This window comes from Bos grunniens, chromosome 5, assembly GCF_055505025.1.
Source record: "Bos grunniens cultivar Pamir isolate PY7600 chromosome 5, Bosgru_T2T1.0, whole genome shotgun sequence".
Taxonomy (NCBI): domain Eukaryota; kingdom Metazoa; phylum Chordata; class Mammalia; order Artiodactyla; family Bovidae; genus Bos; species Bos grunniens.
This window is the reverse complement of record NC_141169.1, coordinates 11594105-11614544: the sequence shown is the minus strand read 5'-3', so window position 1 is coordinate 11614544 and position 20440 is coordinate 11594105. Positions and strand designations below refer to the sequence as shown.

The window sequence follows — 20440 nt, the reverse complement described above, 5'->3', positions numbered from 1 at the left end:
TTTGGCTAAATGAGAGGTTTTCCAAAATACCATTTTTAATAGTTTCTACACATAATATAACAATTTACCAGGAGCAGAATACATCACTAATTCACAAATGACTATTTAATATATTGAGTACTGCTTGCTTCTTAGCTCTTAACTGATGGGTAGAACTACTCTTTAACTATTTGCAGTCTGTATTTTGTGCATGGCATTCTAGTTCATACTTCCTAGCTTTTACCATTAAATGGGATAAATGTATTTATTTCCAGTAAATTAACCTGGGACGACCAATTTCTATTTTGAGGAACTATTAGCACGTTTGTCATTAACGTAATTCAGAACATATTGGGCTGGCCAGAAAGTTCATTCTGCTTTTTCCATAAGATCTTATGTATACATATGTACGTCTGCGCACACTCCGTCACGTCCAACTCTTTGTGGTCCCATAGACTGTAACCTTCCAGGCTCGTCTGTCCATGGAATTTTCCAGGCAAGGATACTGGAGCAGGCTGTCATTTTCCCCTCCTCCAGGGGAATTTTAGTGACCCAGGGATCAAGCCCACATCTCCTCTGTCTCCTGCATTGGCAGGAGTGTTCCTTATCACTAGCGCCACCCAAGAAGCCCCCATAAAACCTTATGGATGGAAAAACCTGAATGAACTTTTTGGCCAATCCAATGTTAATATTTTTCTTGTGTTGGGATAGTAATTGTGATCTTTTCCTTATTATGACTGGAAAGAATCTGTGATGACCCAGATTCTTTATGTTACTGATTATCACTGTTTTTGTCACTATTAAACAACGGTATCTTTTGAAGAGCACATAGAAGTTAGAATACAGATCTATTCCATGGAAAAAGTCAGCTCAGTGTATTAATGAGCAAGCCATACATTTTTCAAAAAGGACTGCTGACATTTTCTCTGAATACCTTTGTTTGTATTACGGCCATACTTTCCATGAAGTTGAACAAATCTTATTTTTGAAACTTGCCTGCACAAAATTAGAGAGGAGCAAATATTAATTACATACAGCTATTAGTTGGCCCCAAGATAATCCCCTACTCATTATCTCTTAGGACAAAAGTGGGCAAGATGCATGGAACTGCACCAAAAATAGCAGAGGGAGAGTTTCCAGTCTGGGGTCTTTCTGTAAACTAACGCTGTCCATTACACATTTTAGATGTCGTCTTTTCAGTCTACTCTACCTAAAGTGCACTACCATCCAAGAAGACAAGCAGTGAAAACCTTTGTGAAGACTGGATTCCAAGGAAATAACCACAAGTAATGCTTCACTGACTGAAAATGTGATTCTGGGGGGAGTCAGATATTAAGTTTGATTAGTTTACTACACTTGTAAGAAAATGCTCAAGTCATTTGAATACTAAGCATCATCCACATCATAAATTCTGTACAACAGATGCTTTTATGAAATGGAGCCACTTGTTTTTTCATGTTTTATTGTAATATACTAGGCCTTTATGTATTACTGTGTATGTATTTCTTTTTAAATGTGTAAGTCTTATGTAAATGGATATAAATATGATTTTTTTAAAAATAAAATATATGGTTCATGGAGTCCTGAGTGCAAACATTTGACAATTCCAAGTACTGTTTGTATTTTACCATTCCACCATTTTTACAGTTTTTGAATTGTAACAGTCAAATCGGTATGTTTCCTGGAAGCATGCTTCATGCTTCCACATGGTTCTCCTTCAAGTCTGTCAATCCTTAAAGCTGAAAACCTGCCTCTGATCATGTAAAAAAAGAGTGATTTAACCTGGAACTGGAGCCAAAAACAGACCTTTAAAGGCAATCAGGGATGTCCTATATCTTTAGAAATAGCACTGTGATGGCTCGATCTCCTTTTCAATACAAAACAAAGCCAAACTGTTTACAAGAGTCAAAGCAATTATTTAAAAAAAAGAAAATATTTATAAAGAAAAAACATTATCTTCTCTTGTTACCTGTGGACCAAGGAACAAAAAACCTCTTTACTAAGAACCCCACGTTCATCCAAATACCCTGCACGGCCAGCCGTCAGCAGCACTGTTCAGTGACTCAACCACTGCAGAGTCTGAGGTCATCTCCACTGGAAAAACAGAAATCCCCAGAAACCCTTCCTTTCTGTCAATGTAACAGGGCATTAGCCAGACTCATGTCTAATGTTTTAAGCTTTTAGCCCAGAAGGCCTTGTTGGGACTTCCCTGAAGTCAGTCTTATCAGAGGAAATAACTGAAAGACAGAATGATGAACATATATAGTGTATAAAAGTATCGAAGAGTAATCTCTTCCCTGTGGCTTTATTTGGTGGTGTTAACTGTTGTTTATTCTTTGTTTATATGGGAGATTTCAAAGTAAAATCTATTTAATAATATCATTTATCTAACTGCTGATTTTCTGCTGCTTGATCTTATTAAGAGCAAGACCTGTCATTAGTAATTCTTTTTTTTTGTATTTAATTTGCTGTGTTTGCACGTACATTACATTTGTTTGGATGTCGATTTTTTGTTTAACAGACTCAGTCAAAAGGTAATGGTAACAGAAAACCTCTCCATTGTCAATAAAAAAAAATACTTCCAGTTCTCTGTTTAAGCTTTATTTTCTAGTCACATATAAAGGTTTTACTCAAACTATAATGAAAATCATTCTTTTTAGTGAGTCTCAATCTAATATTTAGCTACAAAGGTGAGGCTGCCACAAGAGGGTGCACTAAACTTGCTTGTGAAAGTGATTTTAAATTTTCTAAAAATGCTGCTTGATTGGAAACAATGGTAAAGAGCTTTTTAGGTTCATCTGAATATGGGGATCTTGACTTACAGAAATGAAGTATAACATAGAAATTATGGTATCATAATAACAAAGTAGATTTGTATCTACTGTTATGCATGACTTAATTGTGTAATAGTTTTTCCCCTTTAGAGATCACCTAGCAAGACATATTAATCATTTAGAATAGACTCAAACATACAGAGATATAGAGTTACTTACCTCAAAACCCATAAAATATTCTTCAGTGTATAAGATCATTTGTGTCAGATTCTAAAACCCAATTAACTGATTAAGCTTAGAACCTTGGTTTTCTTGCTTTTAACCACCATCATCATGAATTTTTATATTTTTAATAATCAGAAATTTACACGTATAATTTCCTATAAATAAAACTGCTTCTTGTAAAACAGTTCTCACTTATATACACTTAGTACATTTTAAAAAGCAAACTAGCTTCATTAATTGGCAAACACTTTTCTATAGATTTTAAAATATTTACATTTTAATTTTTCTAATACCTTACAGTAAAAAAATTCTATGAAATGACAAATGAAGATCATACAGAATTTATTTCAGCAAATTACATTTTTTAGTAACATTATTAGTGTTATTTTTAAAGACATGTTTAATTCAAAATATTTTAAATACTTTCGAGTGAAAGTACCTTATAGTCAGTATTAAGATAGAAAATTCCTTTTTTTCCTTCAAAATTTAAGCAATCTGTTGGCTTGACTGTATTTTTCTGGTCCCACATTCAGTCTTGTGAGAATAACAGTACTTTCTCTGACCCTGCAAAGGAGATCAATTTCCTCAACCAGATACAAGAAAACATTACTTGCCTGGTCTTGTGCACTGTTTCCCAATCCCACTCAACTGGAAAATAGCTCAAGCCTGCTTGCTGAAGTGTCTTCTCCAGGAAAAATGTACAAGAGGATCAAAGACAATCTGTATGCAATTGTTGGATCTGCCTGAGCTTACACCTCACAAATGAACAGCTAACGAATGTGCCATTTCAAATCAACTGAATTTTATATGAAAAACACGGCAATACATCCTAACGCGAAGACATTAAAAAGTGTATTATTTGTTAAGATTACAGTTGTGATAATAGATAAAATGTACGGAAGAGAAGAGACAGTTTAAGGAACCTAACAGCTTCAAATTATAAATTGAATATCTATCTAATCAGTGTAACTCAGGCTTCTAAAATAAAGGGAACAATTAGATGAATGTATTTTTTCAGGTGTAACAATCAAAAAGTCAATTTTAGCAAATAACAATTTACTCTGAGAAGCCATTTGTTTTACAGTCTACGATCCAAAGAATCCTAACATTTTCAGAATGTCTTCATACAATTTGTAAGCAATTTTTATGGAACAAACAAGTAAAAAAGCTCATCTATTATTTCTCATATATACTTCTTCATGTGTTACCGGACTTTTATGTTAGGACAATTGCTCTTAAAATAACGTTACTGATGGACTGAAAGATTGAGGAATACTTTGAGAACCATCAAAGACTCAATAGGTATGGCATTTTTTTTTTTTTTTAGTTTGAATGTATTCTTTAATAACTGATACCATGTAGAACCCTAAGTAAACCAAATGTTTAATTATCTGTATATACTCTGGTTAACTGGCACAAAGACTCATTTCTAGTTCTTTGTTAATGCTCAATAATTTTACAAAAGTTTAAATAGAAAGATGTGCTTTGGATGTGACAACTTTTTTTCAGTGAGTTATTTTAAAATTAGAGATTTCACATAAAATCTGGAATTTTGGTTTCTCGTAAAACTTCTCCTGGTCTTTAGCATATGTAAAATGTAAAAAATTTTACATTTCTTCCTTAAGAGCTTTCCTTGACAGTTTACCCATTTCTATGTCATTTCCTTTTTTCCAAAAGAAGTTGAGATCATTACAAAGTATCTAGTCAACTCTGAACCTGAAGCAGTAAGAGGGGCTGCAAAGAGGCCTCATCTGCATGACTAAGAGATTGGATGAATGGACCTCTGTGCTCTCTACCTGGCCTGTGACCTCCCTTGACCAAGTGACACAGGACTGGAGAGAGCTGTACCTTTGTACCCAGCGTTCCCTGAGGATGTGTGAGGAGACAAATTCTCCTACCTAGAAAATTATGTCTCAGTGATTATCTAAAACTTCCCATTTCACCCATTTCATTTAAAATAACCAACCCTGTGAGCATCTCAAGAATATTCAAAGATATTCAGAACTTCTATAAGAAAATAATAACTGTTTTCTGACTTCAACTTGAGTTTTAGGTCTTGGATCAAAGCTGCAGAGTCCTAATTTAAGGAAGTGGCTCGATAGTAGTGTCATTTTTTTGGTGGGGGTAGGAGTTACAATTTATAAAAATCACACATTAGATATATTTTTCTTAAATGCAAGTTCTAGAAAATCTATATAATAATGAGCATGATACAGACAACTGGTGACAGTGCTAATTGGGCTAATCAAACAGAAGGCACAGGTCTTATTAGTCTTCAAGTACAGTCTTTTAGACTAAGCCCTACAATTTACATTTCAGTTTGCATATTATTTCGATATTTATTTCTGGGAAGTAATTCTAAAAACTTACTCCAATTAGAAAAGTGACTCAAAAAAGAAGAAAAAAAGTCATGATGCCTGCTTCAACATGTCTTCTATGTGCTCAAAAATTCCAGGATCTTCAATTGTAGGAGACACCTGGAAAGAAGATTAGAGTCTGATGAAGGTGCTTTCATGAACCCCTTCCACTCTCTGTATTAGCAGTTCAATGCAATTTTGTATTCCCTACTATCATATATATATGGAAAGGTTCAAAAATAGCAAACTTGAACTTAATATTTTAATATGGCTTCCCTGGTGGCTTAGACAGTAAAGAATCTGCCTGCAAAGCAGGAGACCTGGGTTCGATCCCTGGGTCAGGAAGATCCCCTGAAGAAGGGAATGGTAACCCACTCCAGTATTCTTGCCTGGAGAATCCCATGGACCTAAGAGCCTGGTGGGCTACAATCCATGCAGTGGTAAAGAGTCGACATGACTGAGCGATTAACATTTTAACAGTAAAATAAATGGTTCAGTTAGCAAAACGATCAGTCCTAGATGCGCAGCATTTAGTCACTCAGCCCTGTCAGTCCTAAATGGTACTTTTTTTATCGGTCTTTGAATGAACCTCCATAGAAAGATTTTTGTTTGTTTGTTTTGCTTTGCCCACACAACCACTCTTTATTGCTGTATCACTTTTTGCAAGACTTTTATGATTAAAATGTATAACTATGCATATATAATATGCACACAAATTAAAAGAATGCATATGTTTGAATCAACTTAAATACCCTAAAATAATTTTCACTCAAAGCAGGAAAGATAATGAGCATATATATCAAATTAGAACTGTTAAAATATCTTATAGCCAGTCTCAAGTGTTTACTTTCTCACTAACAGTCGCTATTGACTGCAATGAAGCAAAATTTATCCTTAATAAGACTGAGTTTCCACAATTTGTTTGAAATTAACTGACATATTCACTAATACTTTATTAAATAATAAAGATATTTAAAATATTTTTATTTAAAAAATAAAATTTTAAATTAAAAAATAAAATATTTCACATACTGGTTCTTATAATCAAAGAATATGATCTTAATGTTTCCTCCAAAACCGTCATTCCTATAGAGAGAATGGCTATGCAATCTGCTCCTTAACATTAAAAAAAAGAGAAGTACTATTATGTATTTTTTAGGAATATAATTCATGATTGAGAACCATTTAAAGAGTTTTGTTGACACCAAAGAAATGGGGGAGAACATTTCAGAACCAAGCACTAAACGGCCTTGATAATTTACCTTATATGGCTTGCCATTGACAAGGGCAGACAGAGTTGAGCGGGGAATTTTGCCAGATCTGGTTTTGGGTAACTGTTTGACAAACACCGCTTTCCGAAAAGCAGCCACAGGGCCAATGGTCTGTCTAACGTGTTTCACAATTTCTTCTAAAACTTGTTCCTCTGTTGTATTTATATCTAGGGAGAAAGTTCAGATGGTAAGCTCTGCATTAACCTTAATCATTCAGGGCCCAAACAGGGAAGACAAAGACAGCTTACCTTTTTTCAACACGCAGAGGGCTAATGGGATATGACCTTTCAAAGAATCTTCCTTCCCAACAACAGCACAGTCGGCCACAATGCCAAGGGAAAGGATGGACTGTAATTTAAAAAAGCGTTCATTTAGATGTTTATACACATATATATGCAGTATATATAATTTCAACTCGGAAAAACAGTACGTGACAGAGAACTTAAAAACCCAGAGCTGCCTCTGTGAAAATGACTATCAATTCACTATTCATATCTTTATGACTGAGGTGAATGGTTAAGATCCCAAAGTCACTAAAGACTGGCAGTAATTAAGACAAATTGCTTAGCTTACCTGGAAAGTAAGGGAATGACTTCTTCATCTCAGTTGTTTATTAATGAAGTCAGGGAAACTATGCAATGGATACCACTTGGGAACAAATTGCAATGGGCCTTGGAAAACAGATGGCCTCATGGTGATTTGACTTCAGTGCTGGCTACCAGAAGAACCCCAAATCATGAATAAACAGTGATTTTATTTCTCTTCTTGAGTGCCCACCTATCCAGAGAGGATTTTCCAAGAAGTGGAGAAAGAAGTTGGACAGAAAGTAAAGCCCTGACATCAGATAATCACCATTGTTGAGCACCCATTTTCATATTGTTCACCCTAAGCTCTAGAAAATGGGCTTCCCTGGTGGCTCAGACTGTAAAGAATCTGCCTGCAGTGGGGAAGACCTGGCTTAGATCCCCGGGTTGCGAAGATCCACTGGAGGAGGGCATGGCAACCCACTCCAGTATTCTTGCCTGAAGAATCCCCATGGACATAAGAGCCTGGTGGGCTACAATCCATGCAGTGGTAAAGAGGAGCCTGGCGGGCTATAGTCCATAGGGTTGCAAAGAGTTGGATTCAACTGAGAGACAAAACACAGCACAGCACAGGCTCTAAATGCCTTAAAGAGCAAAGCAATTTCTATCCGGAATCATGAGAACCCACAGAGTAATCACATGAAATAGAGAAGCTTAGGATTAAAAAACAAAACAAAACAAAACATTCTGTTATGATGGGACTTTTAAAAATGAATGTTCAAAAATTTCTTTTCCATGAGATTAATATACATTTCTTATGACTTCTCCCCTGTGGGAAGCTGGTGCCCATCGAAGGCTGAGTTTTCAAGGAAGGATTTCCCACACTCACTACATTTAGAGGGCTTCTTTCCTAGATGAGATATACATTTGTGTGATATACATTTCAGTGACTCCAAACCCTTAATGGCTGGAGAAAACAGTAAGCAAACTTGTAACCAAGGGCTAGTGTGGCAGTCCCCATTCTTTCTTCAGCAAACATTTACAAATACCTCCTAACCTCCAACCCCCTATATTGCAGAAGGCTCGGTGGTGAACAAAAATAGGCTGGGTACTGTCTTAATGGTACTTGCAGTTTAGAAAGAAAGGCTTCCCAGGTGGCGCTAGTGGTAAAGAACCCCCCATGCCAATGCAGAAGAAGGAGAGGAGCTGGGTTCAATCCCTGGGTCAGGAAGATCCCCTAGAGAAGGGAATGGCAACCCACGCCAGTATTCTTGTGGAGAATCCCATAGACAGAGGAGCCTGGGGCTACAGCCCATGGGATCACAAAGAGTTGGACAAGACCAAGCAACTGAGCAGGCAGAGAAGTGATTAGACCAAGAGGAAGACAGGGCCAAAGCCAAAGGGAAGGGCTGGGCATGTTCCATTCAAATAAAAAGGAGACCAGTGTGGCTGGAAGTTCAGTTCAGCTACTCAGTCGTGTCTGACTCTTCGTGACCCCATAGACTGCAGCATGCCAGGCCTCCCTGTCCATCACCAACTCCCGGAGTTTACTCAAACTAATGTCCACTGAGTCGGTGATGCCATCCAACCATCTCATCCTCTGCTGTCCCCTTCTCCTCCTGCCCTCAGTCTTTCCCAGCATCAGGGTCTTTTCCAATGAGTCAGTTCTTTGCATCAGGTGGCCAAAGTAATGGAGTTTCAGCTTCAGCATCAGTCCTTCCAGTGAATATTCAGGACTGATTTCCTTTAGGATGGACTGGTTGGATCTCCTTGCAGTCCAAGGGACTCTCAAGAGTCTTTTCTGACAACACAGTTCAAAAGCATTAATTCTTCAGTGCTCAGCTTTCTTTATAGTCCAGCTCTCACATCCATACATGACTACTGGAAAAACCAAGGCTTTGACTAGACCTTTGCTGGTAAAGTAATGTCTCTGCTTTTTAATATGCTGTCTAGGTTGGTCACAGTTTTTCTTCCAAGGAGCAAATATCTTTCAAGTTCATGGCTGCTGTCACCATCTGCAGTGATTTTGGAGCCCCCAAAAAATAAAGTCTGTCACTCTTTCCATTTTTTTCCCCATCTATTTGCCATGAAGTGAATGGGACCAGATGTCATGATCTTAGTTTTCTGAATGTTGAGCTTTAAGCCAACTTTTTCACTCTCCTCTTTCACTTTCATCAAGAAGCTTTTTAGTTCCTCTTCACTTTCTGCCATAGGGTGGTGTCATCTGCATATCTGAGGTTATTGATATTTCTCCCAGCAATCTTGATTCCAGCTTGTGCTTCATCCAGCCCAGCGTTTCTCATGATGTACTCTGCATTTAAGTTAAATAAGCAGGGTGACAATATACAGCCTTGACGTACTCCTTTCCCTTTTTGGAACCAGTCTGTTGTTCCATGTCCAGTTCTAACTGTTGCTTCCTGACCTTTATCCAGATTTCTCGAAAGGCAGGTCAGGTAGTCTGGTATTCCAATCTTTTTAAGAATTTTCCACAGTTTGTTGTGATCCACACAGTCAAAGGCTTTGGCATTGTCAATAAAGCAGAAGTAGATGTTTTTCTGGAATTCTCTAGCTTTTTCGATGATCCAACAGATGTTGACAATTTGATCTCTGGAAAGCCTAGAGCAAAAGTGAGAATGGTGCAAGAGGAAATGAAGCTACAGAGGCAGAAAAAGGGCTGTGCCTGTGAAGGATTTTCTTATTGTACTAGCATTGTCTGTGTTCATTCACCTCTGACTCTTTACAACCCCTGGGATGGTAGCCCTCCAAGCTCCTCTGTCCATGGGATTGCCCAGGCAAGAATACTGAGTGGGTTGCCATGCCCTCTTCCAGGGGATCTTCCTGACCTAGGGATCAAACCCCTGTCTCCTGAGTCTCCTGCACTGCAGCCGGATTCTTTCCTGAGCCACTGGGGTTTCCCTTTAGTAGCACTGGAAGATGGTAAAGCACTTTCAGGAGGTAAGGAGGCTATGAAAGATCAGAATGGATTTTTTAAGACTATTTTTTTCAGAATAGTTTTAGATTCATAGCAAAACTGAGCAGAAAGTCCTGAGTTCCCATGTATCACCTGTCCCATTTACACACAACCTCCACATCATCAAAATCCCTCACCAGAGCAGTGCAGTCGTTACAGCGGGGGAGCCACCACGAACACCACTATCACCCCACTCCAGAGCTGACATCAGACTTGGTGTACACTTTATGGGTTTTATGCCACATAGCCATGATTACAGTATTCTACTGAGTACATTCACTGCCCTAAAATCCTCTGTGTTCCGCCTCTTCATCCCTCACTTCTCAATAACTCCTGGCAACCACTGATCTTTTTGACTGTCTCCAAAGTTCTTATCCAGAACATTAATACACCTGGAACTGTACAATATGTAGCTGTTACCAATTGGTTTCTTTCCCTTCAGTGTGGATTCTGAGAAACACAGACTTTGGTTTCATTGTGAAGAATAAACAAAGGGTTGTTGAATGTGGGTGCAATGATTTACACAGAGAAAACCCTAGAGAGGCTATAAGAGTAGACTGAAGTCATAGGAGGGGGTATAAAAAGATCCAGTTTTTTAGAGGTAAAATGGACAAAATTTGATGATAAATGGGATATGAAGCAAGAAGTTAAAGGGGTTAAAAATGATTCTGTGGTTTTGGCCTGAATAGCTGGTGTCATTTTTCTTTTCTTTTCTTTTCTTTTTTTTTTTTTTTTTATTAAGTTTATTAAATATTTAAAAAAAAAATCACATGCTCCCCATCCTGATTCTTTTCTTTTTTTTACAGTTTTTCAATTTTATTTTATTTTTAAACTTTACAATATTGTATTGGTCCTGCCATATATTGAAATGAATCTGCCACAGGCATACACGTGTTCCCCATCCTGAACCCTCCTCCCTCCTCCCTCCCCATACCATCCCTCTGGGTCGTCCCAGTGCACCAGCCCCAAGCATCCAGTATCGTGATCGAACCTGGACTGGCGATTCGTTTCATATATGATATTATACATATTTCAATGCCATTCTCCCAAATCATCTCACCCTCTCCCTCTCCCACAGAGTCCAAAAGACTGTTCTATACATCAGTGTCTCTTTTGCTGTCTCGTATACAGGGTTATTGTTACCATTTTTCTAAATTCCATATATATGCATTAGTATACTGTATTGGTGTTTTTCTTTCTGGCTTACTTCACTCTGTATAATAGGCTCCAGTTTCATCCACCTCATTAGAACTGATTCAAATGTATTCTTTTTAATGGCTGAGTAATACTCCATTGTGTATATGTACCACAGCTTTCTTATCCATTCATCTGCTGATGGACGTCTAGGTTGCTTCCATGTCCTGGCTATTATAAACAGTGCTGCAATGAATATTGGGGTACACGTGTCTCTTTCAATTCTGGTTTCCTCCATGTGTATGCCCAGCAGTGGGATTGCTGGATCATAAGGCAGTTCTATTTCCAGTTTTTTAAGGAATCTCCACACTGTTCTCCATAGTGGCTGTACTAGTTTGCATTCCCACCAACAGTGTAAGAGGGTTCCCTTTCCTCCACACCCTCTCCAGCATTTATTGCTTGTAGACTTTTGGATCGCAGCCATTCTGACTGGCGTGAAATGGTACCTCATAGTGGTTTTGATTTGCATTTCTCTGATAATGAGTGATGTTGAGCATCTTTTCATGTGTTTGTTAGCCATCTGTATGTCTTCTTTGGAGAAATGTCTATTTAGTTCTTTGGCCCATTTTTTGATTGGGTCATTTATTTTTCTGGAATTGAGCTGTAGGAGTTGCTTGTATATTTTTGAAATTAGTTGTTTGTCAGTTGCTTCATTTGCTATTATTTTCTCCCATTCTGAAGGCTGTCTTTTCACCTTGCTTATAGTTTCCTTTGTTGTGCAGAAGCTTTTAAGGTTAATTAGGTCCAATTTGTTTATTTTTGCTTTTATTTCCAATATTCCGGGAGGTGGGTCATAGAGGATCCTGCTGTGATGTATGTCAGAGAGTGTTTTGCCTATGTTCTTCTCTAGGAGTTTTATAGTTTCTGGTCTTACGTTTAGATCTTTAATCCATTTTGAGTTTATTTTTGTGTATGGTGTTAGAAAGTGGTCTAGTTTCATTCTTTTACAAGTGGTTGACCAGTTTTCCCAGCACCACTTGTTAAAGAGATTGTCTTTAATCCATTGTATATTCTTGCCTCCTTTGTCAAAGATAAGGTGTCCATATGTGCGTGGATTTATCTCTGGGCTTTCTATTTTGTTCCATTGATCTGTATTTCTGTCTTTGTGCCAGTACCATACTGTCTTGATGACTGTGGCTTTGTAGTAGAGCCTGAAGTCAGGCAGGTTGATTCCTCCAGTTCCATTCTTCTTTCTCAAGATAGCTTTGGCTATTCGAGGTTTTTTGTATTTCCATACAAATTGTGAAATTATTTGTTCTAGCTCTGTGAAGAATACTGTTGGTAGCTTGATAGGGATTGCATTGAATCTATAAATTGCTTTGGGTAGTATACTCATCTTCACTATATTGATTCTTCCAATCCATGAACATGGTATATTTCTCCATCTATTAGTGTCCTCTTTGATTTCTTTCACCAGTGTTTTATAGTTTTCTATATATAGGTCTTTAGTTTCTTTAGGTAGATATATTCCTAAGTATTTTATTCTTTTCATTGCAATGGTGAATGGAACTGTTTCCTTAATTTCTCTGTTTTCTCATTATTAGTGTATAGGAATGCAAGGGATTTCTGTTTGTTGATTTTATATCCTGCAACTTTACTATAATCATTGATTAGTTCTAGTAATTTTCTGGTGGAGTCTTTAGGGTTTTCTATGTAGAGGATCATGTCAACTGCAAATAGTGAGAGTTTTACTTCTTCTTTTCCAATTTGGATTCCTTTTATTTCTTTTTCTGCTCTGATTGCTGTGGCCAAAACTTCCAAAACTATGTTGAATAGTAATGGTGAAAGTGGGCACCCTTGTCTTGTTCCTGACTTTAGAGGAAATGCTTTCAATTTTTCACCATTGAGGATAATGTTTGCTGTGGGTTTGTCCTATATACCTTTTATTATGTTGAGGTATGTTCCTTCTATTCCTGCTTTCTGGAGAGTTTTTATCATAAATGGGTGTTGAATTTTGTCAAAGGCTTTCTCTGCATCTATTGAGATAATCATATGGTTTTTATTTTTCAATTTGTTAATGTGGTGTATTACATTGATTGATTTGTGGATATTGAAGAATCCTTGCATCCCTGGGATAAAGCCCACCACTTGGTCATGGTGTATGATCTTTTTAATGTGTTGTTGGATTCTGATTGCTAGAATTTTGTTAAGGATTTTTGCATCTATGTTCATCAGTGATATTGGCCTGTCATTTTCTTTTTTTATGGGATCTTTGTCAGGTTTTGGTATTAGGGTGATGGTGGCCTCATAGAATGAGTTTGGAAGTTTACCTTCCTCTGCAATTTTCTGGAAGAGTTTGAGCAGGATAGGTGTTAGCTCTTCTCTAAATTTTTGGTAGAATTCAGCTGTGAAGCCGTCTGGACCTGGGCTTTTGTTTGCTGGAAGATTTTTGATTACAGTTTCAATTTTTGTGCTTGTGATGGGTCTGTTAAGATTTTCTACTTCTTCCAGGTTCAGTTTTGGAAAGTTGTACTTTTCTAAGAATTTGTCCATTTCTTCCACGTTGTCCATTTTATTGGCATATAATTGCTGATAGTAGTCTCTTATGATCCTTTGTATTTATGTTGTCTGTTGTGATCTCTCCGTTTTCATTTCTAATTTTATTGATTAGATTTTTCTCCCTTTGTTTCTTGATGAGTCTGGCTAATGGTTTGTCAATTTTATTTATCCTTTCAAAGAACCAGCTTTTGGCTTTGCTGATTTTTGCTATGATCTCTTTTGTTTCTTTTGCATTTATTTCTGCCCTAATTTTTAAGATTTCTTTCCTTGGTGTCATTTTCTAAGCCAGAAAATGCTAGTGGAGGGCTAAGCTTGGGAGGAAAAATCATGTATTAAGTCTTCGAAATATTCCATTTGAAGTACTTTTAAAGATATCCAAGTTGAGGCAGTTGGATCTGAAGAGAGTCTTTACCTTAAAATGTGTATTTGAATGCAATTAATGATCATGAAGGACATGGCAACACACTCCAGTGTTCTTGCCTCGAGAATCCCAGGGACAGGGGAGCCTGGTGGGCTGCCATCTATGGGGTAGCACAGAGTCAGACACAACTGAAGTGACTTAGCAGCAATGATCATGAAAGCTATGGACATGGATGAAATTATTTGGGGACAAAGCAGTAGGGTGGGGGGCAGGAAAGGGCAAAAGCCTTAAAGAATCCTGATATCTAATGACCATATGAAGAGGGAAAAGCTGAAAAACTCAACAAAAAAAGTTACATTCAGAGAGAGAAGAGAAGAACCAACAAAATTTGACATGCCACTAAAAATCCCTAACTTTCCACAGAAAAAAGTTAAAAATGGGTCCAAGCCGAAAACGAGCTTTCTCTTCTCCAAACTCCTAGAAGCCTCAATGAACTGCTAGAATGTTTGGTACAAACGCAGTGGACACACTGCCCCTAATTAAGCATGCAAGTCAGCATTTCCCATATCCTATCATCAGCATTAGTCGTGAGATGTTCAGTTGTGAGGTTTGCCATCCATATAGTTTTTGATTCCTACAATGCTCTTGGACAATATGAGTTAAATAAACGATTTTTATACTATTGTTTTCTTAACTTCATTGCTGAGGTAAAGGTGTCCACACCCTCTCCTTCAGTTGGTACAGACTCAAAAACTTCTGCAAGCACACTATGCAGATGCCAAAATACCACTTTCTCTCACTGCTTGAGCATGAACTCTCAAAATGTTTCCTACAGCTTTGCCATTTGTTAAGGTCTTATTTACTTTTCAGTCCATATGCTAAGAGTAGAGACACATTTTACTGCGAGAGTTTTGTTCGGGCAGTTGGTATGGACAGTCGCCCATCATGGAAAACAATACCCTCTTGACAGCAGGGAGGACACAGACTTGCTAGATTCAATCCTTTCATCCCAATTTAACACTACCTTTGTGGATAGAGAAAAATAATTTAACCTAGCTAGCCAGAGTTTTACATATACTGAAGTGTTCACTGCTGCTTCTATACCTGAGTTTTTAAAGTTTTAGTTTAAATCACTGTTTAAAAATTCATACATCCAGATATTTTGTCATCTAACCACTATGACTATGATTCTCATTGAATTGAACAACAAAAACTTCTAATGTGCTATTATTTCACCTGGTTATTTTAATTTCCATCCTCAGTTGCAGTGTTTTTAGAATAGGATGGGAAAATGCTAACTGGTTTTTCCATAAGGGCAGAGAGCATTTTAAAATCAGAAGTCATATATAACACAATTGTAGTATCAAAGCGTCCCATTTTTGCAGACTGAAGACAAAGTCTTAAAAATCTGTGGAAAACATGTCGTTTTCCAGAATTCCACGTCATCTGTAAATACAGTTCATTATAGTGGATAAAACATTATATTAATCTATCAGTGCTAAAAAGATGCCATACAGGCAGGAGGCAGCTTTCTATGTTGGCTCCACAAATGGTATTTGCATGCCAAATAATGATTTCAACAACTGACTCGTTAAAAAGAAAAGCATCAAAATATGTCCTGGCAACATTTAAGAGACAGAAGCCAACCAAATGTCCTACGGGGTGGGGGAGGGTGGGAATCAAAAGCCACATTCATATATTCCCTCCATATAAAATCCATGAAGCATCTGTAGTGAATTGGCACTCAAGTACCCAAAATGTGATACAACTTAAAAGGTGATTGTTTCACCCAAAGCGAGCACATAAATGCTATGGCAACAAATTGCCTTTGTTTCTGGGGTACTGCCAGTTTTGTGTAAATTTTAATGAATTTTAGGGTTTTAGTTTGCTAAATTATACAGGTTTCTCAATTATGCTTTAAATATTTTAATTTTAGAAGAATTAATTTAAATCAAACACCCTGGTAAGATGCAAGGAGCCACTGTGCCGTGGAAGATTGTCTCTGCAGTAGGAAGAGGAGGAATATTGTTTTCTTTGCTCTGATACTGGAGTGATCTAGAAAACCATCAGCTTCCACATCTTCATCAATATTCATATCAGTGCCTAGAAAAATATTCAGCAATTTCACAACTATTTAAATCAATATTCGTTTAATATTGGGTAGAAATGAAATTGCATGGCATCTTTGTTGAATGCATCCTTTATAGAAATGTATCCAATCTAGAAGAAATCATTCCTAAAATAGCGAACAAAATAGCTAACTTGGAAAAACAAACAGTGACAGTTTGGTCAGAAAAAAGGGCAAATTTTATGTGAACGCTCCCCTAGGCTTTGAAAGTGAGTGTTAGTCGCTGGGTTGTGTCCAACTCTGTGATTCCATGGTCTATAGCCCACCAGGCTCCTCTGCCCATGGGATTCTCCAGGCAAGAATACTGGAGTCAGTAGCTATTCCCTTCTCCAGGGGATCCTCTGGACCCAAGGATCAAACCTGGGTCTCCTGAATGGCAGGCAGATTCTTTACCATCTGAGCCACTAGGGAAGCCCTAGGCTTTAAATACAGTATTTTAATACCAGATTTCCAAGTTCCCAAGGATACTCCTAGGATTCTTTAGCAAACTAAAACTTAAGTTACAAGCAAACAAATGAAATCAGGGAGCCCAATTTGCTCCCTGCAGATGTCTTTGCATGAAAAGATCTGTTATCAAAAGTAAAAGAGAGCTAAGCAGAAGGACCACACTGACTCCTAGTAATCTGGGCTCACAAGACCTGAACTAGGAGATTCAGGACAAAACTTTTTTAAGAATACCTTGAACTAGCTAGATGCTAGGCTTTCAAAGATCAACTGTTCAAAGCAGATTTGCTTATTACCTAATATTTATAGAAGGCATGTGTTAAGATCTGCAAGAATAATGCCCTCTTAAATTTCTAAAAGCCATCCTAGAATTCTGTTTTCTTACGGTGGGGCTTCCCTGGTGGCTCAGTGGTAAAAAATTCGCCTGTAATACAGGAGACGCAGGTTCGATCCCTGTGTGGACGATCCCCTGGAGGAAATGGCACCCCGCTACAGTATTCCTGTCTAGGAGATCCCATGGACCGAGGAGCCTGGCAGGCTTACAGTGCATGGAGTCGCAGGAGAGTAGGACACGACTTAGTGACTAGACAACAATGTTGAGAAGAGAAAACCGCACATTAATAGTTCCCTGATATATTTTTGATGTCATTTTAGTAGAATTTCTCTTTGATTTAGTCTTATATAAGGTAATAAACTGTCAAATGAAATTTTAAAAGGTTAGATGTTTTCACTGTATATAAAAACAACAGTATTTTTATTTCCACAAATAATACTCCCAGTGGATTAAGACACTCAAGTCCTATTTCAAAAAAAATCAGAGTAGAATCCAGTATTCATTGCTGAGAATCCTGAAAAAGCATTTAAGGATAAAATTTGGGGCACTGTAGTAAAAGCTGGTAATGTCATCAATATAAACATCTCATACACATATTATCAATTTGTTAAGCAATTTTTCTAGGTGCTAGGAAAAAGCCAGTAAAAATATTGGTTCACAAGCCCCTAACAGATTCTAATATGGAGAAGACAAACTTGATATGAATTAAGATATGATTAATAATTTCCTTATTAGACATAAATATGCAGTAAAGAGAATCTTGTCATTCATATGAAGGGAGACATTCACTTCAAGAAGGCTTAACCCTGAGAGGTGTCCTGCTGCGTGCTATAAGAACTCTTAAGACCCAATGGCAAAATTCTTATTAGATGCCACAGGTCCTGTCCTTTTATTTTTTAATTTTGCCATTTTTAACTGCCTATCTTCTGCTTGCCCCACTCTTCTGTTACATACAGTGAGAAGCATGTCAGTAGAAACATATTAAAGCACAATATATATTTGAATAAGTTGGCATTTCCTTCTAAAAAATAAAAGAGAGAACCAAGAATTTCAACTGAAGAGTTATGCATATGTAAGCTCTGTATTTGGATCAGCCGAGTCTGGAAGAAATGCAGGTGAATACTGGAGGTAATCTATGAGTAAGAAATTAAAAGTTCATGCACCTGCAACCACCTTTTGTCAACGCGCCAAAACACATGAAGCGTAAATTTCAATTTCAGGTTATCACAAAATTCACAGTTGGTTAAAAACAAGGCAATATTATAATAGCAGGTAAAAGTCACATGTTCCAAAATATTTTATAAAATTCTTTCCTTTTACTCAAATAATATCACACTGACTATCACTAAGGGAAAAGAAGGCCTTCATGACAAGTAGTGTTAAGTCAGTAAGTCTGAGCTGAAGTATAACCTTTAGAGAAAGTGACCATCGTCTAAGTAGAGAGAACTAAACTATGTTTCTGCATACTCTGATCATACTGCATTATCAATCATACTATTTTAAGCATTTTCTTTTATCTTTATGGCAGTGTTCCCCATTTCATCCAAAAACTATTAGGGGTTTGGCTCCAAAAAAACCGGAGTAGATACATTCCACCCTATCACTTCCACTACTTGCGATGGAGTACTCTGGGCCATAATTTGTATAAGAAGACTCCATCAGAACTTGAGAGGCAACCCGGTGGTTGAGTCCCCTGTTTTCTGTTTGCTCAGAAGCTTCTGGGTTTTGTTGTGGTTATGGTTTGTTGGTTTTGCCTCCTATGTATTCTGGCTTGGGTTCTACTGCAGTCCAAAATATGGACAGAAAAAGCCCTAGAGATGCTCGCAGGGTCTACCCAGACGTCCAGGAAAAGAAGCAAAGGAGCCGGGGAACAGAAGCCTTTGGTTTCATCCTCCCTACTCCAAACCAAGAAGCGGTGCCCCTCTTCCTTCCTATAGAGATGTAGTGACCTTGTTGACTCTCCACACCTTTCACCAGGTGAACACAGCCACAAAGCTGTGTCCTTTCCCTTCTCCACCATCACTATGCAGCAGATCCTGGGGATGGAGCCCTGCCCACTCTCCTATCCCAAACCAATAGAGCCTGGGAAGATTCCGGGCCACTTGCCCTGCCCACTAGTGAACATCCAGTCCCTGAGCGTGAATCCCTACTGACTCCCTTTGTCCTATGGGAGGCGAGTGCTAGCAAAGAGACGAGTTCCTTCCTCCCCTCAGGGACACTGTGCAGGCAGACTGTGCAGGACGGAACCCTGGGAGGGCTGCCAGGAGGCTGAAGCCCTGACTTTACACTGAGTAGAACAGTAAGGGAGAGCCCTGAGAACCAAAAGGAGAAGATCGCAGAGAGAAAGGAGCTAAAAAAGGGATACTTTAAATCCAAGTATGATGTCCTGGTCTGATCTAACTGGGCTGACCATCTGCTAAAAGAAACAATCACAAGAACTTAAATCCAGATGACTTTAAAAGGATCCAGAATACCATAATGTAAAAGTATAATCATAATGTAAAAGAATTCAGAAAACCTAAACACCTCGGGAAAGGAGCATTTCAAGGCTGTATATTGTCACCCTGCTTATTTAACTTCTATGCAGAGTACATCATGAGAAACGCTGGACTGGAGGAAGCACAAGCTGAAATCAAGACTGCCAGGAGAAATATCAATAACCTCAGATATGCAGATGACACCACCCTTATGGCAGAAAGTGAAGAAGAACTAAAGAGCCTCTTGATGAAAATGAAAGAGGAGGGTGAAAAAGTTGGCTTAAAACTCAACATTCAGAAAACTAAGATCATGGCATCCAGTCCCATCACTTCATGGCAAATAGATGGGAAAACAGTGGAAACAGTGTCAGACTTTATTTTTTTGGGCTCCAAAATCACTGCAGATGGTGACTGCAGCCATGAACTTAAAAGACACTTGCTCCTTGGAAGAAAAGCTATGACCAACCTAGACGGCGTATTAAAAAGCAGAGACGTTACTTTGCAAAAAAAGGTCCATCTAGTCAAGGCTATGGTTTTTCCAGTAGTCATGTATGGATGTGAGAGCTGGACTATAAAGAAAGATGAGCACTGAAGAATTAATGCTTTTGAACTGTGTTGTCAGAAAAGACTCTTGAGAGTCCCTTGGACTGCAAGGAGATCCAACCAGTCCATCCAAAAGGAAATCGTTCCTGAATATTCATTGGAAGGACTGATGCTGAAGCTGAAACTCCATTACTTTGGCCACCTGATGCAAAGAACTGACTCATTTGGAAAGACCCTGATGCTGAGAAAGATTGAAGGTAGGAGGAGATGGGGCCAACAGAGGGTGAGATGGTTGGATGGCATCACCAACTCAATAGACATAAGTTTAAGTAAACTCCGGGAGTTGATAATGGACAGGG

General features: G+C 38.0%; 2 protein-coding genes across 13 annotated transcripts in view; one reads left to right on the top strand and one right to left on the bottom strand.

Moving 5' to 3' along the window:
- PPFIA2 (PPFI scaffold protein A2) overlaps positions 1–2563 on the top strand; it is a 502390-nt gene extending 499827 nt beyond the window's left edge. For 10 of the 11 annotated variants that reach the window (XM_086398878.1, XM_086398877.1, XM_086398875.1 and 7 more), the window contains one exon: positions 1165–2563. Coding sequence is in view for 1 of the 11 variants with exons in the window: in XM_086398873.1 (XP_086254999.1) it covers positions 1165–1193 (29 nt within the window). In the remaining 10 variants the exon portion in view is untranslated. The remainder of the gene's footprint in view (positions 1–1164) is intronic. The other variant, XM_086398873.1, reaches the window with a different exon arrangement.
- A 740-nt stretch (positions 2564–3303) lies between these two features.
- The window catches only part of ACSS3 (acyl-CoA synthetase short chain family member 3), a 178983-nt gene continuing 161846 nt past the window's right edge, over positions 3304–20440 (bottom strand). For both annotated transcript variants that reach the window (XM_086398883.1, XM_086398884.1), the window contains 3 exons: positions 6855–6954; positions 6598–6773; positions 3304–5455 (listed from right to left, as the gene is read on the bottom strand). In XM_086398883.1, the coding sequence (XP_086255009.1) occupies positions 5387–5455; positions 6598–6773; positions 6855–6954 (345 nt within the window). In that variant the 3' untranslated portion in view covers positions 3304–5386. The remainder of the gene's footprint in view (positions 5456–6597; positions 6774–6854; positions 6955–20440) is intronic.